This window comes from Zosterops lateralis (assembly GCF_965231275.1).
Source record: "Zosterops lateralis genome assembly, chromosome: 20".
NCBI classification, from domain to species: domain Eukaryota; kingdom Metazoa; phylum Chordata; class Aves; order Passeriformes; family Zosteropidae; genus Zosterops; species Zosterops lateralis.
The window spans coordinates 6,092,995-6,118,902 of record NC_139780.1 but is presented as its reverse complement, the minus strand read 5'-3'; the positions used below and the strand labels follow the sequence as shown (position 1 = coordinate 6,118,902).

General features: G+C 39.2%; 2 protein-coding genes and 1 long non-coding RNA gene across 8 annotated transcripts; 2 read left to right on the top strand and 1 right to left on the bottom strand.

Moving 5' to 3' along the window:
* Positions 1-1,232: 1,232 nt before the first annotated feature.
* LOC310917502 (uncharacterized protein) lies at positions 1,233-10,841 on the top strand. Its single transcript, XM_083875812.1, has 2 exons — positions 1,233-1,305; positions 7,391-10,841. The coding sequence occupies exon 2, from the start codon at positions 7,391-7,393 to the stop codon at positions 8,753-8,755; it is 1,365 nt and encodes a 454-aa protein (XP_083731938.1). The 5' UTR covers positions 1,233-1,305; the 3' UTR covers positions 8,756-10,841.
* Positions 10,842-11,009: 168 nt separating this feature from the next.
* On the bottom strand, positions 11,010-20,154 carry FBXW2 (F-box and WD repeat domain containing 2). 4 transcript variants are annotated; one of them, XM_083875807.1, is made up of 7 exons: positions 20,026-20,154; positions 17,898-18,407; positions 16,452-16,646; positions 15,530-15,663; positions 14,841-14,927; positions 14,026-14,195; positions 11,010-12,570 (listed from the first exon to the last, which is right to left on the bottom strand). In XM_083875807.1, the coding sequence occupies exons 2-7, from the start codon at positions 18,385-18,387 to the stop codon at positions 12,282-12,284; spliced, it is 1,365 nt and encodes a 454-aa protein (XP_083731933.1). In that variant the 5' UTR covers positions 18,388-18,407; positions 20,026-20,154; the 3' UTR covers positions 11,010-12,281. The 4 variants fall into 4 exon arrangements, with proteins under 4 accessions (XP_083731933.1, XP_083731935.1, XP_083731934.1 ...); XM_083875809.1 differs by lacking the exon at positions 20,026-20,154 and adding an exon at positions 19,705-19,930; XM_083875810.1 differs by having other exon boundaries at positions 12,459-12,570; positions 14,096-14,195.
* A 234-nt stretch (positions 20,155-20,388) lies between these two features.
* Positions 20,389-25,807, top strand: LOC310917418. 3 transcript variants are annotated; one of them, XR_014591444.1, is made up of 3 exons: positions 20,389-20,509; positions 20,745-20,882; positions 23,701-25,807. It is a non-coding gene; the product is annotated as an uncharacterized lncRNA (long non-coding RNA). The 3 variants fall into 3 exon arrangements; XR_014591445.1 differs by having other exon boundaries at positions 20,614-20,882; XR_014591446.1 differs by having other exon boundaries at positions 20,389-20,882.
* The last annotated feature ends 101 nt before the right edge of the window (positions 25,808-25,908 follow it).

The window sequence follows — 25,908 nt, the reverse complement described above, 5'->3', positions numbered from 1 at the left end:
AAACAAAGTGAGCATGTTAGGAAGGAAAACCAACAATCACAATATCCCAGGTTGACACTGTTATGGAATCAAATTGCAGGGAGGAGAGAGGACTACCTTCTGCATTGCTGTATTTCACTATAAGGTAACATGACTTTGTCATGCAACACCTGAAGTACTGAAGAGCTCATTAAATGCTCATTATGTCCAACCAGCTTGTCTTGTAAACTGGGAAAGAAAAAACAAAATGAAGTACTAAATAACTTTGTTCCTACTCTGGATGCAAGGCTGTGCTGGGTGTGCAAGGGAGGGCACTAGCACAGCACTAGTTTTTCTTCGGAAATAATTAATGGTTGATTGTGGTATTTCCACAGATGCGATCCATTATTCTGGTGATTTGTCTATCAAATTTGGAAAATACAGCATATCTTGGAGAGCATTTAAAGAAAAAAAAAATGGCAACATGTACAGGTCTCAGGAGATCCCAGATGTAAGAGCATCTCAGATAATTATATTAGGAATGATGGATTTGCATCAGGTAAAACACAATGGTCCATAAGAAAGTGCAGATAGTAATGAACTGGAGGAAGTAGCCTTTGTGTTTCTGGACCTTGTCTGTAGCCATATTCTTTCTCCCAGAAATCAGGTCCAAGGAAGAACAGACGGTGGTGGGAGAACTCCTTGGTGTCACAAATGGTCACCTGCTTCAGGTGATCCACGTTTTGGGTTTGCAAGCACGATGTAACTAACTATAAAGCAAACAAGGTCAGAAAACAGATTTGTTCTAGTATAGCTATAGAGAAAAGTCCATCAAATTCCGCAGAATTAAATAGCAAGCGAACCTGGGGAAGCGGCCAGAGGCCGACGGGGCAGGAGGAGCCCCTCGGGGGCCGCCTGTCGGTGCCGGTGTCGGTGTCGGTGTCGGTGCCGGTGCCGTGCACAGCGAGCCGAGTGGAGCCGCCCCAGGTGCGAACGGCCCCACCTGGACCCGCCGGGCGGGGGCGCCACCTGCGGGACGGCCGGGGCGGGGTCAGGGCGGGGGGTCAGTGCGGGCACCGGGCGGCGGCGGCGGCGGGGGCGTGTCGCGGTGCTGCTGTCGGTGCCGCAGAGGAGCCGGGGACGAGGGTTCGGCGGGGCCCGCCCGGGCTCTGCCCGCCCCCGCCGGCACCGGGGGGAGCCCGGACAGCCGCCCCCACTCGGGTCCTGCGGCCGGCACCGCTCCCAGGAGAGCCGCCACAGAGCCGGGATTTTATTTCCACTGAAGGAACAGGAGGATGGTTATCAGCTGTGGCATTACTGTCCGGTAGTGGGGTTAACCTCTCGACGGTAAGTTAAAGGGATATATTGATTGTCCAAACTAGATTTGCTTAGTCTGTGTCTGAATACGTACTAAGAGTAGAATTTAACTTTATATTTGAAGAATGCAAGACTCCTCCAAAGCGTGGTTTGTGGTGGGTTAATCCTGGCAGCAGCTCAGCCCTCGCCCAGGCTCGTGCAGTGGGATGGGGACAGAATCAGAAAGGCAAACGAGGGAAATCCTGTGGGTTTTCTCTGAGATAAAGACAGTTTAAAAGGTAAACCAAAGCTGCATACAAAACAGAATGTGTAATCTGTTCATCATATCCCCTTAGCAGGGAGTTTTCTAAGCCATTTCCAGGAGAGCAGGACCTCCCCACGTTCAGCAGTGGCTTGGGCAGCCATACCCTGCCATGTTGCCTTTCCCCCTTTCTCCTCCTTCCTTTCCCCGGCTTGGATGGCTGAGCCTGGCATGGTGTGGTGTGGAACAGGCCTTTGGTGGGTTTGGTTCAGCAGCCCCAGTTGTGTTCCAGGCAAACTTCTTGTGCCAACCCAACCCCCGGGACGGGAGCCGCAGGAGAAACAGAGATGGCCTTGACTCTGCCTAAGGACTGTTCAGTGACAGCCGAACATCAGTGTGTTTGGAGTCCTTGCTTTGGCCACAAATCACAACACCCTGATAGCTAGTAGGAAGATAATTAACTCAGTCCCAGCTAAAAAAGGAGAGTGTGAAAGAAAAAAAATTGAAATAACAGTCTTCTAAGTGTCATGCAGTTTTTATTTTACCCGATCTGTTTGATTTTTTTAAAGGACACAAAGTTTAAATGTTTATAATAGGAGGAGTTTGGCTTAGGGATGTACAGCAGATTATAATGGAGAAGTTTCTGAGTGTATACAGGGAAGTGTGGGGTTTGTCAGTTCTAATGGCACACAGTAAGTACAATAACTGTATATTGCCAGTTGTATGACAACACTGTATTGTTCTGGCTTACTGTCTTTGTATTTAGAATAGAAATAGACAGTTTTAATTTTTTTAGAGTAGTATTTTATTAGTGGAAAAATACTGCCTTCAGATTAATCCTGCAAACAATATGCTTCTGACTTTGGGTCATATAAGAGAAAGAATGCTGGTGTGTCAAAGAACCTTTCTAAAAAAGTAAGGTATCAAAAGATCAGCAACAGGCAACTGAGATAAAGATGGTAAATGATTGTTAATATTTGGAATTCTTATTTAGGCACCAGGGATCTGTGGTTTTGCTTTTGACAGAAATCATAAACTAAAGGATAGAGAATAACCATTTTCAAAAATTGTAAATTTCATGAGGCTGTTTTTTTAGTGGTTTTTTTTTTAGTTACTTAGACCCTGGGTAAACAAGGATTAGATTGTTTATTGTTCTTATACTGCTGAAGCTAACACTTCATATTAACAACTGAAACTCTGCACTCACCTCTTGTCAGTTGCCCTCTATCCTTACCCTAGATTGGGAGATAAAGTAATAAGATGAGAGTTATGAGAAACTTCACACGATGTAAACATTGTCAATATACTGAAATGAGCAGTATGAAGAGTCTTCAACCATCTCCATGTGGACAAAATAAATTACAAAGGAAGGCCAGTATGCAGAGAGCATGTGAGGGAGATTAGTTATTACCCAGGAATGACTCTTGAACTAAATTAGCAATTGGTAGTTGTGGAGGGTTTTAGGAAGATGTTGGAAAAGAAGGTCTGAGAATAGAAGTTGGACAGCAAAGGTAAAAACAATATCCAGTTTGAAGAAGATACAAAAAAAAAAATTCTGTTTCAAAATTCTAAAAAAACAAGCTGTAGCAAGCTTCATAACAAGAATCTACAATGGGAGATTAATAAATGTGTTGTGAGTGTAGTGGTACAATGTGGCTAAAGCATAAATGATTCCTTGGTTTAGGACAGAGAAAAAGGATTATTTAAATACATGAAAGTTTTTAAGTGCATTCTTGGTCCCATACAAGGTTTTAGAGTAAATTTTAGAAGGACTGTGACCAATGAAATAAGGAGAAACATGATTAATTTGAGCAGCTCAGTCTAGTGAAAGATGTCTCATCTACAGCAAGGGGATTGGAACTAGGTGATATTTTTAAAAGTCCTGTCTAACCCAAGCCATTCCATGATTCTTAACTATGGCAAGAGCTCTTTATTATGACATTGCTGCAGAAGAAAACACATTGTGTAACTGCACTTGCTTGGCTAACTGGGCAGCTGTATTAATTGTTGGCTGATGACAAGCTCAGAGGTATCTGTGCAATATGTTGCATCTCCAAAAACTATAATCCTAGCATGCATTAAGAGAATTTCCAACATGAGATTTGAGAAATCCCAGCTGATCCTTTATAGTAGATTAAAGAACATATACTGTATCTTAGAATGTATTCCAAATAGTATTTTAGAACATATGAGATGGCATTTAGTGAACACTGAACACTGTGTCTGTTACCCTTTGCATATATTTAAGCACCAGAAAAACCTTTGGAATACTCAGGTGATGAACTAGATTAACTAGAAGAGCTAGCCTAAACAACAGAATAACAGGACTGAGGGCGCAGATAAAGAGAAGAACACAGATTATAAGATGATATGTTCCCTTGAAAATGTGCCAAGAGGGCCGAAGCACACATGGGAGAGATAAAGGTGAAGAGGTGAGTGCCAGAAGACCACCACCACGCCAGGAGACCACCACCACCAAAGACTGAACATTCCCAGAAGGGCGTGGATTAATTACTATGCCAAGCAGGGATGGGCAGGGTCAGGACATGAATATGTATAAAGAGGGTCTGTGGAATGTCATACATATATATGTAAGACCTCAGGGAATAAGAAGCAGGGCAAGTTCCCTAGGGGATATGTGTGTCTTTGGTGAAATTATTCCCCACACATCTCGACTTCGATAAATACATCCCGCTCTAACAACTATTATTAGTTGTGGAGTTCTTTCTGCAGCCTTTCAATGTGGCATTTGTTACTTGCCACATACACATGGATAAGGTACAGACATTTCTAGTCTCCTGTACTGGAGAGTAATGGAAACTGGGCCAACTGCACAGAAACAACTGGTGACGGAAGACTGTTTCTTATGACATTCTATCTGACATTATATCTCATTCACCTGCTTTGTTGAATGAAAAGGTAACAAATGTGGAGGTGATATTACTGCAGTCTGTCAGGGTGGTGGGCAGGAAGAAAGCCTGTTTACAGTTAAGTGGAATACTGCAAATTAGCCATTGATACCATTATCTAAATTTAGTATTAAAGCAAATCTGCATGTTTTCTTGCATATTAATTGGAATTTAAAAAATGCAATATCTAAATGAATTGTTAGTAAAAGAAACTCATTTAAATATGCTGAAAGCATACTTTTAAAGTTAAAACTTGCCATTTTACCCCCTCTGTAGTGAGGAAATATAAATGTAGTGTTCTTAATTACACTGACCTTATTTTATGACTACATATTTGTGCTGTTTATTTCAGGAGAGCAAAATTAATGAGTCAAGTTGGGCAAACCATGAATTTCACTCATCAAATAATTACGTATTTCTTTTCTTTAAGATTCGGTGTTCTGATGTGTCTTTGAGCTCTTGATTTTGCTCTTTTTCTCGGCTCCTAGAACTCGCTGTTCCAGCACTCTCTCACAGTTCCTAATCAGAACCTTTGCATATTCTGACTAGGCCTATAGCATGTTCTGAAAAAACTGTTTGTCCAAGAAATACAGGTATAGTGTATTTTTCTAGATCTTTTTAAGTATGTGTGCAAACTCGGTTTATATCAAACATGCAAGATTAATTTTCACAAGAAAACTTAAGTAGCCTTAAAAAATCCATGAAAAATGTTTGATTTCCTTCAACAACTCCATACTCATTTGTAGTTTAAGTTCTTGCAACACAACTTTGCTCAAGAGAAGGAAAACTTGTTTTTCTGGTAGGCGTGGCTGTTGTTACAGACATTAAAAGAGCAACAGCTATGTGAAATAAAATGTGCCAGGATGGGTCTGAGATATTGAACCAGTTTTTCTTCTCTTGGTATTGGTCTGTATTGAACAATCATTGCAATTTACCTTATAAGTATTTAAGTTTTTATCTGTTTAAAATAAACAATTAGTAGATTATTTTAACAAAATAACTTAGCAAAAAATGAATGGAGGACTGAACAGAACTTCATTGACTATCTGCTTTAAAATGTACTTTTTTGTTTCCAGTGTTCGCTGTTCAAAATTAAAAAGATACGGGTTTTTTCTTGTTAGTTATTTATTGCTAGCAAAAGCAGAACAAAGAACAGGTAGTACATTTATTTTGTTACTTACTGTTGATATGGTTTGATACTTCTTTAATTTAAAAAAATTATTCTGTAAGAGCAGTATTTAAAGTCATAAATAGATAAAACCAAGGGGAAGAATATTAAATGAGACATTCTCTGTGTTGTAAGAATGCTTGGAATAAGAATGCTTGGGGGAAACCTGTACTTTAGAACGTTTCATAAAAAGAGTTAAAAAGTTTGAGTTGTTTTCAGCTACAAATCTCCATCTGGAAGTCACATGGCAATACTCTTACTGTGTATTTGCAGTTCTGCTCTCAATTTTAACAACTTATGGGGATGACTCTCCATTTCAGAGACAGAAGAGTCAGTGCTTTCTGCTGCTCCTTTTCTGCTTTGTGCCTAGTGTGATGTAGTGAGATTTTTGGTGCCCCTATGACTCTTCTTGTCCAAAAAGCAATTTCTTGGTAGCTAGCAAAGGCTGCTGTAAATCACATCAGCCTTGGCACGTGGGACATTTTCAGGGGTGCATTGTGACTGTGGCTCTCCCTAGTTCACTTTTTTATGGAAGAGCAATTGTGAAAATATTGTACATTATTTTGAAGGCGTGGACAATTTTCACCTGCCAGAAATATTTTCATAATCTTGTGCAATAGCATTAGTTCATTCCATCTTGTCATTTTACTCCACACTTCCTGCTGGCAGTTGGGGAAACTCTCTTCTACTAATCCAGTTTTCTGATCTGATGCGAATTTAATTAATCTGGGACACTTTTTTCCCAAGAATCTATGTGGTACCAGCAGGCCTTTGAGAAGACTTGCTGTCACTTTCTGTTTATGGATCATATCTGAATACCTAGAGATGAATTCATAGAGAAAACTTTCATCTAGTCTCCCCTTGCAGAAATTAGTGCTTGAGAGTGCCATAAACTGCCACTCTGGCATTAACACTTGCTTAGCGCAAGTGCTGCTGAAGACTTGAGTCATCCAGGCACTCAGAACCTGTTCCTGCAGCAAGCAAGAGTTTTAAGCCCTAAGCCCCAAATCGTGCAAGGAGCTGAACCAGCACTAATGCAATGTGAGGAGGCCCAGATCTCTAGTAAGCATTAATATGAGATGACCTTTCCTGCAATTCCTGCCTTGTACAGGGCTCCGTAGAGTATAGAGTGGCTGAGGCTAAGTTTTATAGCTGCATAGATTTCACCTGCCTTCTGCTGAATTGTATGAATTGACTTTCCTCTGCGTGTACGGTCTCATCTGTGGTGATCTGCAAGTCAGGGAATTCATAAATTAGATTATATCTGGGTAGATTACATTGTGGGTAACCCCCAATTAACATGTTTATTATGAACTTGATTCATTCTAGATACATTTAATTTACCTGCCTCTAGCTTGTCTGTGAGAAGTCCAGTTGAGTTTGTTTTTTAAAATCATAATTTATGTATACACTATATAGGTGGGAAAAAAAGTTTTGCTTTGTTTTAAGAATTACTGCCTAGTTTATTAAATTGGATAGGGTAAAATATGTATTATTGAAAAAAAAAATACTCCTTTGTTGCTGTATATAGACCTCTGTTACATTCTTCTACAGAACCCTCCGTGTACAGGAACTGCTCCACATATATGACAAACAGAGGCATTCAGAGTGTCACATACAGTATTGTACATATCATTAAAGGCATGTTCTGTGACTGGTTTTTCATAAAAGCACAGTAGCTGAGTCTCTCAGTAAGTCAGTGCACCATGATGGACTTACTCCCATCTTGTTTGTGAAATTCTTGAGCAATGATCACAGGTCAGTATTATCTCATACGATGTCTTTTCTTTTCCGCAGATGCGAGAGCATAAAGTACAAGGACAAAGACATTTGCATGCACATTTAGATACGTACAAAATGTTGTGTGCTGGAAAAAAATCTTACTTTACTGCTGCTGTGTGCTTTATTACTGTAACTTCAATGCTCGCAGTTTCTTATCTGCAGTTACAGAGACTTTCTCATCAGCCAAAAGTAATTCAAGGTAGAAGGTGTAGAGGGAAAATTGCCAATAGCACAATAACAGCATTAAAAGGTAACAAAACTTTTATTATATCCCCATACTTTGATGACAGAGAAAGCAAAGTCACTCGTTTGATTGGGATTGTTCACCATGAAGATGTAGAGCAACTGTACTGCTGGTTCTGCTGTCAGCCCAATGGAAAGATTTATGTATCAAAAGCAAAAATTGATGTTCACTCAGATAGATTTGGATTCCCTTATGGTGCAGCAGATATAGTTTGTTTGGAACCTGAAAATTGTGATCCAACCCATGTATCAGTTCATCAGTCTCTACATGGAAATACTGACCAGCTGCCAAGGTTTGAAATTAAAAACCGCAAGGCTGAGACCTTTTCTGTTGACTTCACTGTGTGCATTTCTACCATGTTTGGAAACTACAACAATGTCTTGCAGTTTATACAGAGTATGGAAATGTACAAGATTCTTGGAGTACAGAAAGTAGTGATCTATAAGAACAACTGCAGCCATCTGATGGAGAAAGTCTTGAAGTTTTATGTAGAAGAAGGAACTGTTGAGGTAATTCCTTGGCCAATAAACTCACATCTCAGGGTTTCTTCTGAATGGCATTTCATGCAAGATGGAACACACATTGGCTACTATGGACAAATCACAGCTCTAAATGATTGTATATACCGTAACATGGAAAGGAGCAAGTTTGTGGTCCTTAATGATGCTGATGAAATAATTCTTCCTCTTAAACACCCAGACTGGAAAGCAATGATGAACAGTCTTCAGGAACAAAACCCAGGGACTGGTGTTTTCCTCTTTGAGAACCATATCTTCCCAGAAACGGTATCTTCTGGCATGTTCAATATTTCATCTTGGAATAATGTGCCAGGTATTAACATATTACAGCATGTATACAGAGAACCTGACAGGAAAGATGTAATCAATCCCACGAAAATGATAGTTGATCCACGAAAGGTGATTCAGACTTCAGTCCATTCTGTCCTACGTGCTTATGGGAAGAGTGCAAATGTTCCTATGGATGTTGCCCTCATTTATCACTGTCGGAAGGCCCTTCAAAGAGACCTTCCCAGAGAATCTCTCATCAGGGATACAACACTGTGGAGATACAACTCATCATTAATCAAGAATGTTAACAAGGTGCTATCTCAAACCATTCTGCGAGCTCAAAACTGAAACCTTGGTTATAAGCAGTGAAAGTGGAGCACTACCTGTATTGTGGGAAGACAGACAATATAATTTAAAGATCATGTTAAATTCATTTCTGCATGGAGTTTACATTTTGCTGCAATTATTTAGGGAATCTATAGCAAAAAGATTTATGAATGAATCATTTAATGATATCAAGGATCAATGCAGACTGCAGTATTTCTTCTGGGAAATGTACAAATTGTTTTCAGTTAAAACACTAATAAAAACCAGTATTTGTCAACTGATTCGAATAATGCAAAACAGTTTTCAATGTATGTACAAAAGGTACAAATACAGTCATTAGTATTAAAGGTAGCATTGCTTAATTATTGGAGTTCCTCTGTCACTGGGTACCAAACTTGTATGCATCAATTTGAGTAAAAGGTAGACAAGCAATTGAGCACAATCTTCCTTTCAGTTGTAAAAAAATTACCCCTTATGTTCTTGGAAATATAGTGTATGTTAAAGATGTGATGGATTGTGACCCTAAACACAGATGTTGAAGTTTTGCTGATAAAAAATGTCTTGTTCAACTGGACTTTGGACACATGCGAGTTGGAGAAGAGTGATCGCACGTGTTCTGAATTACTGAAGAGGTAAGTGCTGAATTGTGTTGGAAAGATTTAACAGAGGCAAGGGGTACAGATTGATCTTAAAGAAAAAGATACTTTTGTGAACTGAAAAGAACCTATTTCAACAAGGAAGAAATAGATGGCTAAACAACCTTTATGAAACGTAATTGTTGGATTTTCTTCCTGGTACCTTGAAGCCTCATAGGAAAATGTTTCATGAAATTCAGACACAGATTGGATTTTAGTCCTTTATGTGGTGGGTAAGTTGAATTATATTGCATCCTTGGTAGGCATAAGGGTACAGAAGCTACATTTTTTCCAACCTCTATCTGGAAATAGTGCTAAGTAGTAACTTTTGCTGAAGGGTCACATGAAAACCATTTGCTCACTTCTGTTTCACAGTTTCAGTTTAACGACTTCAGTTTCTGTTTGATAAGCCCCCAGAACTACACGCCTTGCATATGCTATGGCAATATATTAGAACCTTCCTACTGAAGGCATATCTGAAGGCAGCAATAGCCTGACACATTGGTGTCTGACAGAGAGAAGTGTGTGTGAGAGAAAGTATGCATTTTAAAATTTCTGCATTAGTGTCATGCTCTCATTCATTTATCTACTTAGTAGTGGCACATACCTGTGCCCTTAAAGAGCTCTGTCATTAGTGGATTAGTATCATTAGTAGATGCTCAAAGGAACTTTGACTTTGCTTCACAGTGACTGCAGCATCTCCCAGTCTGCATCAAGAAATTGGCAGCTATATTAGTATCTCAGATACCTGCTGCTGTCAGTCATACATGTGGCAATAGGTCCATTTAGAATTTCAGACATTGTTTAGAAGGGGCATCTGAAAGTCCAACTCCCTCCTTATAGTATGGTGCTCAGGACTTTGTCCAGGAAGTGTGGGCAACCTGTTTCAGTCTTAAACTAAGCTCACTGTGGAGAATTTCTCTTCTGGCAAGAACCACTGACCATTGTCTTGCTGCCTGATGCCGAAATGAGTCTGACATTGTTTTCATTATAGATTACTAGTTAGCTGGAGATAGTAGCAGTGCATCCCCATCCCATGCCCACCACTTTCCCTTTCCTCACCATTCTTTCTGGAAGGCTCAGCTTGGGTCTCAGTTTCTCAGTCATCTTGTGCTCCACCTCTCTGTGGACTCTGCATGATCAAGGTCACTAATGAAAGTAGTTAACCAAGTTTTCCCAATTTGCTGATTTGGAAACAAGGACATTTCTGGCACGCCTCTATTTAATCTTTTGAAGTTAATGCAGTGTTGTACAGGTGGCTCCTTCAGAAGAACCTGAGTTACTGCACAAACCATAACGATACTGTTATGTTACTCCCACATTAAGAATGATGAGAACTAGGTTTCAAGACAAGGTATTGAAAACTTTCTTTTTCGTGGAAACTCACTTTGGAGTGAGACATCAAAAGCTCACTTTTGTGAACTCATCATTTATGCCCCACACAGTGCAGTCTGAATTGGGAGTTGTGAATTTGGTTTCCAGTTGATAAAATCCTTGAGTACAGAAAACCTTTTTCTTACAACTTTATGCAACTCTTACAGCATCACTCAAATACTGATTCTTGCATATGAAAACTCTCCTTCATTGGTGTAATTCATACCACATACATTTGGGAATCTTGGTCTTCACTGAGTATAAAGTATGAAATTAGGTTTCCTTGAATAATGGGGAGAAAAAAACACACTAGTACTGCTAGACAGTTTTGTCTTTTCACAGGCATGACCCAGTCTTCATGAAAACTCAAGTTTTCAAGTTATGTAGAAAAAGACATTAACGTGAGAGAGAGGGAGGGAGGGAGGAAGGATCAACCAAAAGCATTTCTAAAGCACGTGATGTTGTAGATACAGCTTTTAAGTACACGTCAAATAGCACAAAAGTACGTCAAGTATTTGCTACACAATTAACTTGTGTACATCAGATCTTCTATGATGGTCAATAAGACTTTTTTCTACTCCTGTGCTGTTCTTCAGATTCTTGATTTTTTTTTTTTCCCCAGAGATAGTGACATTCTGTCATTTGCCCCTGCTTTCCAACTCTAGATATAGCAACTACTTTAAACACATCGTATTAATTGCAACTTTTGGAGAAAGTGAATGGCTGGTAGACATCATTTAATGTAAGAAAGTGACTTGCTTTAGAGACTGAAAATCACTTTCCCCTTCATGTGAACTAAATTATGTTTTAACACAAACTCTAGGAAATAAGGACTATAAAATATCGATCAAGCAACTATCAGCAAGGATGATGAATATGTCAGAGGTTCTCCAAGGTTGATCACGATTGCAAGCTCTATCAGACAGATGAAAAGTTGCATCATTCTTGCTGAGGTGAGATCACACTGACATATTCCTGACCTTACAGCATCTGATCCTAGTTGACTCGTTTGATTCTTCTGTTTCAAAGGCGAAGTATTTAAAGCTATCATATGGAAAAACATGTAGAAGTAAAAGATTCTGAAGAGAGAAAGGGTTTGCTATTTTCTCATTTCTGTTACGCAGCCATGCACTGTAACCAGTATTTGCGGTTACACGTACAAAAGCCTATGGTTCTGAAATAGTAGCTTCACCTTCTGTTTCAACAATTAAAAAAAGGCCAGAAGTCAGGTCAAGCACAACTTGATTTCAGACTTGATAGAAGATTTGAATGGTTTAAACATTACAAGCTATACTTCAAAGCCCAAATAGGTATATTTAAACATGAATACAGACAAAAATTTGTGGTGAATACTGTTAGCATGCTGCATTGCATTATGTCCAAAACAACCCATTCCCAAATGCCCAAATAAAAGTAAATGATTGTGCATTGCATGATGATACCATTGGGTGTGCAACTTTGGTTCATGCAAAGTCTTGTTTTATGGACACACTGCTGATAGGCCATATATTCCTGAAGATTCTGTATGTGTGAGTTTTTCAGCCATGTTCTTTCCATAACACCAAATGGATACTATGGTCAGGCATACTGGTGGCAAAAACCAAGCCCGTATCATTTTGGCCATTTAGTCCATTTAACCAGGACATTTCACCAGCCAAAAAGCTTGAACCTCTCTTTGACTTTCTATATTCTGGTAAAGGCCAGCGGCTTATCAGTTTTTCTGTCCTCAAGTCCATTATATACAGGTATCTGTTGTCAAACAGTAGAGCAAATATCTCTCCAAAGCCCAGCAGGGACACATTTGAGAAGTCTGGAGGTTTGATAACCCTAGAAGACAAGAAAACAGTGTTAGAATCTCCCTTACAATGTAGTAATGAGCTTCGATTACTAAACCAAATAATGAGTGTCTACCGAAAATGTGTCTAAACTCATCATCCCGAAATAATTTAGAAAGAACTGCATGCAAATCTTTCAAATTAGGCAGCAGAACACTTAGCTACAATCAACCCTCTGATTTCAGTTCCGACTTTGTGCATTCAGGACAGACCCATGTGAACATAAGTAAAGGCTTAGGTTTGAAAGGGATTATTCTGCACAGCACAAGAAAAAAAAGAGCCATTTCCACACACAAACGATAGAGCAAATGTACTTGTGTTTTACAGTAAATTTTCATATGGATTTCATGCCTCAATATATTTAAACTAAGAGGTAAAAGCTGTTATTATTTTTTTGATCACTCTTCTAAAAGGCAGAAGTAAAACATAGACATGTCTTCTTGTGATAAGCAGGTTAGATAAATCATCCAAGACTGGTCCTTAGAATGCTGTCTTATTGATGTTTTATGTTAAATTAAGCATGGGGAGAAATAAAAGTATTTTTTAGTTCCCCAACACCTTTATGATGTCTTCCCTTAATAAAACAAAACTTGGAACAGAAACTGAAGAGTTGAGTCTTCCACAACTGCCTGCATCTTTGATCATAGCTTTACATAAAGCAAAGAACTGAGGCACAAAAATTTGTGGGGATGAAAATCTGCTCTCAGCAGTAAGAGACTGTCTTTCTTTTTTGTAAGATGGGAGGGTAAACTAAGAGGTGAAATTACTCAGTTATTCTTACTGATAAGAAGCACTTCTGGAGATCTTTCAAATATCCATAAATATTCAGACTATTTGAACTAAAGAGTCTGCTAGCAGTTCTAAAATGCATTTTTTTCTTTAATAAGTTACTATCTTTAATGCCATCATTTCCAACTCATACAGCCTGATTCTTTTTGTGGAAACAGAACACCATCATGTTTGGTCCCTTACTGCAGTCTGACAGATTTCACTATGATTCCACAGCATTAGCAGGAATGACAGATCAGTAGTGCTATAATGAAAAAGAATATTTTTGATTTCTTATAACATCAAAGGACCCCCAGAAATGCCTGCTTGGTTCTTGGTATAGCAGTCTCCATAGTAACATTAGCTCTGGGTCACCACATTTTCACATTCACAACTACAGCACTGCAGTCCGATGTAAGTCTATACTGAAACACTTCACATTATGGAATGAAAATACGGAAGAGAACCAGCATGTAGCCAGAAACCAAAACAGCAATGGACCGATTCATATTATCAGATAACAAAATCAGAATTAAACTGCTCAATATGTGTAAAGCAAGATGTTTACAGAATTTTTATCAAAATTCTTTTGGTCCATATCTAAAGTAAGTTATTAAAACTAATATGATCTACTTGTTATTTATTTAATGAAGACTGAATCCTGAAGTGAATGGTTTACCTGAGAATATCATAGCTGGCAAAGTCCCACTGGTATAATCCTAGTGCTGAACTGCACACTATGTATTTACCATCAAAGTGCAGTCTGGGCTGTAGGGAGATGCTGCGGTCTTCAGAGACAGACAGTGTTCTTAAGCACTTGCAGTTTATTTCCCTTCCAATAGGCCAAATCTACAATTAAAACAGAGTTTAAAACCATAAAAAATTCACATTATAAACTGTTACATTAATAGAGCAAGCCTCATACTCTCAGGTAAATGTGTGCATGAGGTTTTTTTTCAGAAATATTTATCTCTTTCAAGTAGGAACATCAATTCTTCAAGTGACTTTATCTTACAGTATTGGTGCGGCACATGTTGTTTCTAGCTTAAAAAATCCCAGTGAAAATGGGTACTTTAAAGAATGGGAAAAAATAAAGAAAAAATAAATCAACCATCCAACTGGGACAGAAAGGTAAGTGTGTTCAGTTACAAAGCATTTCTATAGCCACAAACTTACACTCTCCAACCCTAAAGTCCCCAACAATAACAGTGTTTGCAGTTACCTGCTTCACTGTCAAGTTAGCACAATAAGCATGACCTGAAAGCACTGATTCTTTGCATTACCATTCTTGTACAGCTGTCATTTAAAACTAAATGCTAAGGTGAGCACTGAAAAATTAGCTTCCAAAGTTTCATGTTTTGTACACAGCCTCTAGAAAGTAGGAAACATGGGGAGAAACGAAAGCCTCCTATTATCTATAAACTTCAGCAAAGCACTCAAGCTTTTTATTTCACAATGTACCAAAATATTATATGCATGATATATGGTACCTACCTTGATTTCATACTTATCTGCACTTAGGAGAATATAATCCCCAGGACTATGCATAAGAGATTTGACTTTGCACTTCTGCAAAACGACCTGTAGTTGAAGGATGGTAATGATTTATGTTGATGCTGTTAAATAAACAAATTTTCATTTGCATTTTTCATTTTACTACCACCTGCACAGTGTACCCATATATGAAGGCAGTACAAATACTTTTAGCAACTGAAGGAAAACTACAGCTTACGCTCCTCTTGTTCCTACTACTGACAATTTACTGTATCAACAAGCAAACATACATACTTCACATGGACAGTCACATCCCCCACCTTTCAAGTTCTGAAATAACCAGAAGAAAAATATTGTTTCATGCTCAGATTTTTGTTATCAAGATAGTTGGATTTTTTACATAACTTTTAAAGCCGTATTCTTTCAAAACCAGTTTTTATTCAGTCTTTGAATCAAAATGCTGCTTCCTAATATTAGCCCAGCTGCTTTGGAATTGAAATATCTTCAATGGTCTGAAAGGTTTAATTACAGCTTAAGTATTTTTTTCTGTTGAAATATTATTTTGTAGTATTTCCAGCTGTTCTTCAGATTCTAAACCTAGCTGCAGGATTGGGAAATAAAAATTTAGAACATGTTACAAATTTAGTGCAAGTAAGTGTGTGAGATTAATTATAAATCAATATTCCCACCTTAGTGACCCATTCGGTGTGTCCAGTAAGGGTATTCAGGCACGTTCCTGTTGATAAGGCCCATACTTTCACAGTGAAGTCTGCAGAACCACTGACCAGAATATCAAGTTCATCATTGTAATCCACACTAAAAACTTCAAGCAAAGATGGAACTAAATAAGGAATACCAGTCTCTATGCATGCATTTTTCTGTGAGACACTAGTAGCCTCTGTATGAATTTAGCCGCTTCTAAATTCATATGCTACTACATTTTTAATTGTTCTTGAACTGTATACATGAATTGTTGCTCTGGGTGCCTAAATTTACATTGCAAAATTACTGTGGTTTTTTTTGCCCAAATTAAGAGCATGTATATCAGTGGTTCCTTTATGGCCAGATTATGGCAAAGTTTAATTTATGCTAGTTCTTATTTCCAGAGTTTTAGTAAGACAATTCCACAGGATTAGTACATTTTATAAATACAAGGGAAAAAAACTACAGCTGAGCTGAAGATAAGTACACGACGATGAATTTAGTTATGAGGGTAATGCAAGTATGTATTCCCAGGTCCTCTTTTGCTCTTTGCTTTAAGCTCACGTCCAGTCTGGGATCAGAAAGAATGGCCATGGCCATGTACACCCTGCTACCTAAGATCTGCACCTCTTTGAGACTTGAAGCTGCTGAATAACCATGGCATTCATCGTTACTTCCACGCAACTGCAAAACATGCATGGCTAAGCTTTGTCAAATTCAAGGACAAGGGTATGTCTGTTCTGGTCATTTCCCCTGTTGAGGGGAACTGAGGTGACTCAGATGATAGAGAACAGAGGCTGAACAAGCCAAAAAAGCTAGTGTGTAAAAAGCTAACTTAAATTATATTGTGTTTGATGATGATGTACGTTACTTCATTGGTGAAATCACAATTTTAAGACTTCAACATACCTGCACCAGAATGTCCTCTAAAATGCTGTGTTTTTGCCCCAGAGCTCCATTCCCAACAGGCTACTGTGTTATCGAAAGATCCTGTTACAAGCTTTTGCTCATCAAACTTCACTGCAGCACAAGTGTGTGTCTGGATACCATATATGCACTGACCTGTGCTTACATCCCACAGTTTTGCAGACAAGTCATCTGATCCTAGAATATAGAAGAAGACAGTTGGAAGATTGGTAGATTCTGGCACTTCCTCTGACTGACAGTGTCTACTGAAACAGATGCATGGAAGTTTCACGTGACACACCACACTCAAGTTTGCAGAATCACTGACTATACTGCAAGCTTTAGTTTCTTTCAGGAAGGACAAGGGTCCACCAAATCCTGAAATACAGATGAATACCAGGCCCCATATCCTGCCACTTTTCTCTACCTGAAGCTCCTCTTTTTTAAACTGCTAGCTTTGGAGAGGAAAATAAAACCGTGGACTCCTTACACCTGTTTCTTCTCCAGGGGGTTTCAGTACAAAAGTTGTCAGAAAGTTTTGGCAATGCTGTTTTCTGTGTATAACATTGACTGCTGAGTAGGTAAGTGAAACACTGGCTAGAATCTGGTTGTTGGCTTCTAGTAAGCATCCTAATTGTACCAACAAATGAGCAACTGAAGTCGGTATTCACAACAATGTATAACATTGTCATTCCAAATGACTGGAAAATCCTTGGAATATGTTCTGAGAGCAGTTCATTGTAACTCTGTTATTTTTCTTTCATACTAAGGCTTCATATATGTTCTGTCTGTAACTTAAGTTCAAACTGAAATCTTTAAGTCTATATCTTCCTCTTCAGGGAGGAAGCTGAAATTATGTGCAAGTCAGAATAGTAGCAGGGTTAAATCTAGTTTTACAGCACTTCATAAAGCACTTATGTTAAGAACTAAACGTGCTTACAGCCTTGTTTCAAGGAAGAAGATATACCTTTTCTTCCACACTTTGGGAGACTGAAGTTTTCTCACAGCCTGAAGTCCTTTCCATTGAAAGCTATTGTATAAGAGGACAGCTAATATATTTGTACTTCTCAAATGGGCTTACTTATACTAACAGCATGATCAAAATCATAGAGCAATCTGGACTGGAAGGGCCCTCAGAAATCATTTCATTCCAACGACCCTCCCATGGGCAGGGACAATGATGCCTGCTGTTGCTTTTTCTTTATCCAACAAAGACATTGGTCTCCTTGTGTTCTTATTAAAGTGACTAATGAGTTTATGAGTAATGACTAATGAGTTAATGAGTACACCAGGTATTTTAGAAATTGAAAATGTAAGTAAATTTGAATCATCATCTGTATTCACACTATGAAAATAATTTGTCTGGTAAAAGAAAAGCAAATTGTCATTAACCTTATGAGAGGGAAGAGAAAACAAAGAATTTTAAGACTCCCACGTTGTCCTTCCTACCTGTACAGAGAAGTCCATCTTTATAGTAAAGTGCATATACTCTGGCACTGTGTCCAATTAAAGAAGATGTCTCAAAGGCTTCGTGGTCTTTCAGTTGCTTCATCCTTAAAATAGCTTTCAGGTAAACCTTCTTCCAATGTAGAGGATCCTGAACAGAGTCATCTATCTGCCAACCCAAATTCTTACATGCAGTCTGCCACGCCTCTGTACAGGCACTTATAACCTTGTTCCACTGTTTAGAGACGAGGCAACATGTGAGTAAGGTCTGCGGATCGAGCCATTTTAACAGATAAAAACTAAGTTCCAATGGAAGAAGTTTGAGGAAGTCCCTCTTGAGGAGAATCTCTAGATTATTGGAGAGGTGCCTGAGCTGGACTGCTCCACTCAAGCTAATCAGGTGATCCAGAGTTTCATTTTTCTGCAAGTCCGTCAGAGAAAGAAATGCAATAGAAATGTTATCAAGCCATGCTTCAAAGTCCTTTTTCTCCATAAGGTTATGGAAAAATTTACCTGTGATACATCAAAATACTGTATTAGTTCTGTTCAGAAAATAAGGTACAAATCACATCTTTATTACTGGTACATAAGTATTCCAAATGGCATGTTAACACATAGACTCAAGTGACCAAATGCATTTTAAAATATTCCTTAGGTTAGGACTAAGCATTTGCATGCACCCTGAACTACCATTTGTCCCACAGCAGACTTACAAGTAAATTGCATGTAGCTAGTGAATGTTAGCATTCATTATACGAATGTTAACATATTTCTTGTTTTAGATTAACACTTTCAAATTCTGAGTCCAATAAGGTAGCAGTTAGTTTAAGTTTAAAACCTATTACAGCAAATAAACACTGTCTTAGACTTTACTCATGGATTATTCTGATAAAAGGAAAAAAAAAAGCACATAAGCAGAATGATAAGGTAGTTACTAACATAATTTACCCATATCTTTGTGCTGAACTATTTTAAATATGAAGCAGGTAACTAGTTGGTTTAAAAAAAAATATAAAGAGATTAAAGAGATGTCTGACAAACTGTGTTGAAGGATATATTAGTCATCTTTCTATTTGGTCTGTGTAAAGACCTGAGCTTCTGCTAGTTTGGATGTGTCTGCACCACTTTGACCTAAATGCATGAACAAAATCCTGGGGTTTTTTGTTTGTTTTTTTTGTGGTTTTGTGGGGGGGGTTTTGTGGGGTTTTTTTTGTTTGTTTGTTTGTTTGTTTTGGGTGTTTTTTTTTTTTTTTTTTTGTTTTTTTTTTTTTTTTTTTGTTGGTTGGTTTGTTTGCGGGGGGCAGGGGGGTTTAGGTCCTATTTTCTCAGTTTATTTCCACTGAGACTTAACTGGGAAATTGAATACCACCTCCTGCACTACATCCTGTATGCACTTATACTATCCTGTGACATCTCAAGTTCCTTCAGTGGAACCACTGATTAAAAAGATAAACATCAGGTAGACAGTTAAAAATAATATCTATTTGTCTTCTCTGGAAGGTATAACTCATTAGACAACTGCCTGAATTACACAGCACTCCCAAACTGAAAGAATTGAGGTACCTGAGTGGGAGTCAATAGTATATTTATTTCTGTACAGACATTTTACCATCACAGAATAAGAAAGATCTTAGAGTACACCTCTTAACAGGGGTACAGAAGAGTACAGTCGTCACTATAAAAGGCTGCACATAGCATGCAATGGTTGATAAAACACACAAGAAGGTTCTGGATGTCAAATGCACAGAAGCTGCGGCTCCTATTAAGTCACAAGTTGATTACAGTAACTTTTACTGCAGACAGCACTTACCAGCTTTCCTCAGCACACATGGCAGTGAATATAGGTGCTGTTCAAACAGGCATGTGTTCTCTTTAAAACAAGTAAAAGAATTCTAATAGGCCGGCTACGAATAAAAACTCCGTGTGCCCCAAGGTGTTTGTTGTACTCAATACACGAAGCTAATACTGAAATTAAGGGCCGCTGTGAGGCCGCTGAAACCGGTGCTCGAGCCTCTTTTCCCGGTGTTAGGCAGCCAGCCCCGTCCGCTCCCCCGCCCGCCCCCAAAATACCTCCACACGCAAAAAGCACGGCGAGGGCTGCACTCAGCGCCGATAGCCCCGCGCCGCTCACCTCAGGTAGCAGCCCGGCGCGGGGTGTCCGTCGGCGGGCAGTCGCCGCGGCTGGTGCGGCCCCCCGGAGCCCGGCACGGCAGGGCGCTTCCCTGCCGCCATCGCTCCCGCGGCGGGACCGGCTCCCAGCAGCCCGCGCCACAATCTGCGGGCGGCCACGACAGAAGGGTCACCCTCCAGACGAGAGCGGGGCCTCACGAGCGCGCGGCGCTGAGGGGAGGGGAGGGCCGGGCCGAGCCCGCGCCGGCCGCACCGGAGAGAAGGCGCTCCCGGACCCGCCGCTCTCACCATCGGGCGGCTTCCGGCGCATCCTGACGTCATCAGTCGCCGCCGCCCGGGCTCGGCCGCTTCCGCCCGGCGCGCTGTGGGGGCGGCCCGCGGGAGGCGCCGGGGCCGGCCGTGTTTCCCCACAGGGGAGACGGGACTGCTGAGGAATGGCGCTGCCTGCTGCCTTACGTCGCTTCCGACTCCTGCCGGAGGTTTTGGCAAGTTCTGTTTGTTAAGAATATTCCTCTAATTATTATTATGAAAAATGCACTAGCTTTTATCATACTGACTTAAAATCACGTATTCTTTCTCCTTCTGGCAGATGTCGGTGGAACCATGCACAAATCTAACGTGGAAAGTGCCTGACGCTAACCCCTTACTTGAGCAATTTGGACATAATATACTTTTTCCTACTCAACTTGTATTTTTTTTCCCTTCACTTCGTAATTGCAGGTTTTGCCTTTGCCTGGGGTCCAGCTCCGTGGCTGCTGCTATCTGAAATCTTCCTACTTAAAGCGAGAGGCATATCGAATGCTGCTTCTATGTTATCGAACAGCTTCTTAGGAAGCCAAAGAATTTCAGGATTTTATAGTAAGCGTCATGAATTACTCTTATTTCTTCAGTTCTTGTGTTCTTTTAACTTGGTGTACTGACTGTAATGGCCATGTGAGCACATTAATTGCATTGGGGCCAGTGGTTTTTTTTTTCTAAGATGTAAAATAAAATTAATTTTATAAATAATAAAAAAAAATCTTTGCTCCCCTCTACCATTTCCTTAATGATGCATGTTACAGTGAAGAAGAGCACAGTGCAGCCTGGGTAATGTTAGTTTCAGACTGCAGTACTTGACATTTGTGTGGCTGTTATTTCTGGGATGCCTGACCACAGAATTAAGTCTTAATCCCAAATGGAGATGAATTCTTGGCTTTCATGGATTTAAGGGGTTTTTTCCCTATTGTTGTCAGGTTGCTAGGAATGCATTTAAATCACAAGAAGGGTTGTAGCTCTTACAAGAATGTCTTTGATACTTCAGGAAAGATGATTGCTTTTTCAAAAGGAATCGCAAGGTCTTGGAGACACTAAGAATATATATTTAGCCAGAAAGGGAGAAAATTTATTCTGTAGTGTTAGTTTACAGAGTAAAGATCTCCAATTGAAGCAGGTCTCCAAATGTCTAAAAGATGCCTGGAAACATAAACCAATGCTAGATTATGGCTTTTGTCAAAGATGGGTAAAGCTCAAGACACAAACATCAGTGTCACAGGTATGATACAGCACTTTAGAAAACTCAAATGGAAAAAGCAGTGCTCTGTGCTATATCCTGTCTTTTTGATTTGTCTTTTTACTTTCCAAATTTGAAAGTCATTAGTCCTGTGTGTGTGAAAGAAACAGGTGGGGTAAAATTTACAGTTTATTACAGATGAAGGAATAAATCATGTTTCCTCTTCACAAAGGTAATAAATAGCACTTAAAACAGTTTCAGATATGATAGGAGTGTTTCTACTTGGATGTCATATCTGAAATACAAACCATACATGCTATCATATGATGTTAAAAACAATGGTAATACATAAGCATTTAAGACCAGTGGTAAAGAGTCTTAGATCACAAATGTAGCAACAGTCTTAACATTATGCCATTATTAAATTACATAGCAACCTGCTACCATTTAAAGACAATTAAACTGACATTCCAGATTGATAATACTCTGCATAAACCTTTACATAACATTTTCCATTCAACCAGATCAATACCTAATAGAGCTATAAATAAATATGCAGAAAATAATCTCCATTTTTCTCTTTAAGTCAGGTGCTAGTACCACAATTTCCAGTAGCAAACAGGAGCCAGTCAGTTACAGGTCAGCAACAAAGTGAAGCAGCTAAGCAGTATATAGGCTGGTGAAGTTGCTGTGCTCAACTAATGAGAGTGAAAATACTTTCTAACCTGCATGCAGCTACAGATGTTTGCTGCATAATCTCTTGAGCCTTTCCATACTGTTAATATTAGGTTTCCAGGGTATAATTTAGTCCTTCACAGAAACAGATTAAGCCTGAGAAAACAGTACTTTGACAGAATAAACAAGCACTGTGGGTATGAACCATGACATCGCATTGTTAACAATGAAAATCGTGTGCTACTCATTTTCATACACAAAAGGCAACAGAAATTATTCTGAAATACCTTATCACTTGCTGACAGGATTTTTCCTTCCCCTGCCTTTTATGATCCCATTACTTTAAATTCCTATATATATAAGTCAGGACTTTTAATCCCTGAAAATTTACAGTAGAAATTGCAAATATATATACCTATATATGTATATATATTGAAAACCAAATCCAAATGAAAAGGGTTATATATTTCAAGTGCAGACTGAGCCAACAGCCCTGGAAAAGCCCCTGCATGAGCAAGCATGAATTACAGACCCACATCTTTAGGAAAACATGTTTGAGCTAGCCATTACTGATCAAAAATACACAGAACAGCAGAAAATGTATGTCAGGAGTAGCAACCTTAACCATATGTGACTAGTTAGGTAATAATGTTACCCACTCCCTGCCTTCTTAAGTACTGCTTAAATATTTATTCAGTTGACTGTCACAATACTAAAAAAAAATCAATTTGAATCTATCAATTACAAATACTTGCACATTTATAGAAATAATCACATGAAGGCAGAGAACAAACCTGCTATTCATTCCAGGTGCATACTTGCATGTATGTTATACATTGAAAAAAAAACAGTGAACTAAAACAAAACAAAACCCACAAACCCAAACAAAAAAGCCCAGCCAACCAACCCCGTCCCCTCCAAAACCTGAAAAAAAAAATTTCCAACCAACCAACCCCCCCCCGCCCCAGCCTAAAGAAACCCCACACCAACCACAACAAACAAGAATCCCTGCCACACTCCCAAACCAGTAAAGGACTGTAACTAGAACAGGCCTTACCTTGCAAACCAGGAAACTGAATGTATGCATGCATTCACTGAACCCAAAGAGCAGTTCTCTTGTGACCATGAATAGCCATAACCCTTTCAAATTGTATGTGGCTCTTCATTTCTTATTAGAAGGAAGTGTTTTGTTACTTTCAAACACATAAAATATTAATGTGTACTGCACTGCCACTAGAATAAGGAACTGGACAAAAATTACTCTTAGTCTGTAGTGGTTTCTATAGTCCAAACTGGGCTTTAGGGGGACCTTGGGAATGGCTCAAAGCCTCAGCCTTAAGGGCTCCATATTGTGTGTGTGTGTGTGTAAGAATTAACTTAGCTCATATGTCGGGGGGTTTTGAGTCCTAGCCACACTTCAAAGTTGTGATGATGATTCATATGCATGCTGTAATTCAAATGCAGGACAAAGATGACAAGTAGCTCAAAATGTTGCATATCCATTTTGAACAGATTTTTGAGTGGTGGTGCATGGGCGTGTGTTCTGGACTAGATGACAACACAGTAGCCCCTTCGACCCTCAACTATTTTGTGATTCCATGCATCATTCCCCATGCTGGTGAGAACACGGAAGTACGTTCTAAGTGAATTACCTGTACAATCCAATGCTCGTACCAATGTAAATGACATTCCTATAATTTCCTCAGACTAAGGCACAGGGATGAAGTGGTGACTGATACCATTTAGCCAGGAGTTAAGAGCCCTTCCAACTGCCAACAAATCCAGCCCATTGGAACAGAAAGTATTTCTTGCAGAAACTTAGACAAGAGTCCAGAAGAGGCCTTCAGTTAAACTTAGCTTGATAGCAAGTGTTCAATCTGGTAACAATTCTTCCTTCACAGAAACAATTCCCTCCATCCATCTGTAGCAACATTTTTCAGTTTTTCTATTAGAACACCCATCTAACATAGTTGTAGATACAAAGGTTATCTTTTCTCCTAACCATGAGATGGTCAGCCAGCATCAAGAATGCAGCTTACAGGCAGCCTTAATATCCAGTGTGAAAGGAGAAAGGGTTGTGCTTATGGTGGACACAATTTGTACCTAAGACTACTTTTTAAGTTTTAGAGAGTAAACGCATGCACATGCTGGAATAACAGAGGCCAAACAACACGGGCCCAGTGCTGGAGTGAATGACACTACAGCCATCCCAGCAACCTTCCAACAAGCCTTGTCATCTAACACCGGTCTTAAGAAGGAGAGGTTCTGCAGATGTGTAAGAACTTTGCCTTTTATAAATTATGCACAAGAGCTTAGGTATCAATACCACCAACTGCCTCTAGATTTTAATTAGCAGACTGAATGGTAAAGATGATCTTTTGAGAGAAACAATGGCTAGAAGCTAATTCTCCTCACATGAAGAGACACAGAAATCATGGTGGTCTGATCAGACTACTAAAAACGCAAAGAAACCACATCCTTGTACAACAGAGGTTTCTCCTGTTACACCAAAGATTTCACATGATTGTTCTGGTATTTGTTCTTTTGATACAATAAATGTGATAAAGATCTTCAAAGAATTTGGTTCCTGTGGCTTGTGTTGAATAAAATTGGAATATTGTTTCCATGTTTTCTGCCTTCTACCTATATTCTGGGATGTTCTCAGAAGTAAGTAGGTACTAAACATATACATTACTCTAAAGCCTCAGCTACCATCTCTAGGTGTCATATAACCCAAACTAAATGTTTTATCGCTCTCTACTTCTGCCACATTAGATATTATGCCACTATGACACTCTGATTAAGTACAGAAGCAAAAAGTCAAGAAGTCGAAGCCTTGTTAAGGCACTTACTGGATACATTAAGAATGAAGACATTATTTTTTTTCCAGGATTCAGCTCCTTCCTGTCCTATATGAGTAGAGGTCTGTTAAGGTCTGGTAGTTCCTAGTGTGACCTGCTTAACAGCTTGTACCTGACCCACTAAGTCAGGCTATAGCATAAAAGCAGGTGGGAAGTGTGCAGGGATGCAGTTGCTGGGCTTCCCTCTGATGATACCAACATCCTGTTCCAGGTACGTACCATGAAGCCAGTATGATCTGGTTTTGTCTAGCTTCAGTAATCCAGTATCTCTGCTCCTTATAGTTAATTTGCTAGATGTCATCAATGCTGTAATTACAGGCAGACCTTCAAAGTTTTTTTCTCTCTCTCACACACATACACATACACACACATTCCCACCCCCCAACACTCCCTTAATTCATGGTAATACTCTACAGCCACTGCTGCACTTCTGGTTCAAGAAAATAGCTTTTTTAGTTTTTTAGGGTTTTTTAATTTCCAATTTTTGAGAAATATTCTGAAAGTTTGTGTTTCCTATAGAAAGTTTCTCTGTTCAGGGATTCTTTATGTCAGAGAGTTTTCAAGCTTCTGTAGACAATGACCAAAGGAAACACCATCTTCATATCTCACCTGATTCTTCAGTGAATACCAAAGATGCATCAATTTAGGGACTGACTGCACTGTCTGAAATTACCTCACCTGCAAGCCTTTTGTTGTTATTGTTTTGTTTTTTGAAGAAAAAAAAAAAAAAAAAAAGAAAAAAAAAACCAAACACAAAAGCAGTGATCTATGTTATAAAATTCCTCTTCCAACACGACATAGACTGTTGTAAAACAACTCATGATAGTAATAACAGCAATTAACTTTGCTGCATGTCATT

What these genes read in the sequence shown, in the direction of transcription:
- LOC310917502 (XM_083875812.1), top strand. Translation starts at nt 7,391, where the DNA reads ATGCGAGAGCATAAAGTACAAGGACAAAGACATTTGCATGCACATTTA.
- FBXW2 (XM_083875807.1), bottom strand. Translation starts at nt 18,387, where the DNA reads ATGGAGAAAAAGGACTTTGAAGCATGGCTTGATAACATTTCTATTGCA. An exon ending in ACACCGAATGGGTCACTAAG is followed by an intron (nt 14,928 to 15,529) that starts GTGGGAATATTG and finishes CTTCAACTACAG; the next exon opens with GTCGTTTTGCAGAAGTGCAA. An exon ending in CAGATAAGTATGAAATCAAG is followed by an intron (nt 14,196 to 14,840) that starts GTAGGTACCATA and finishes TTTTAATTGTAG; the next exon opens with ATTTGGCCTATTGGAAGGGA.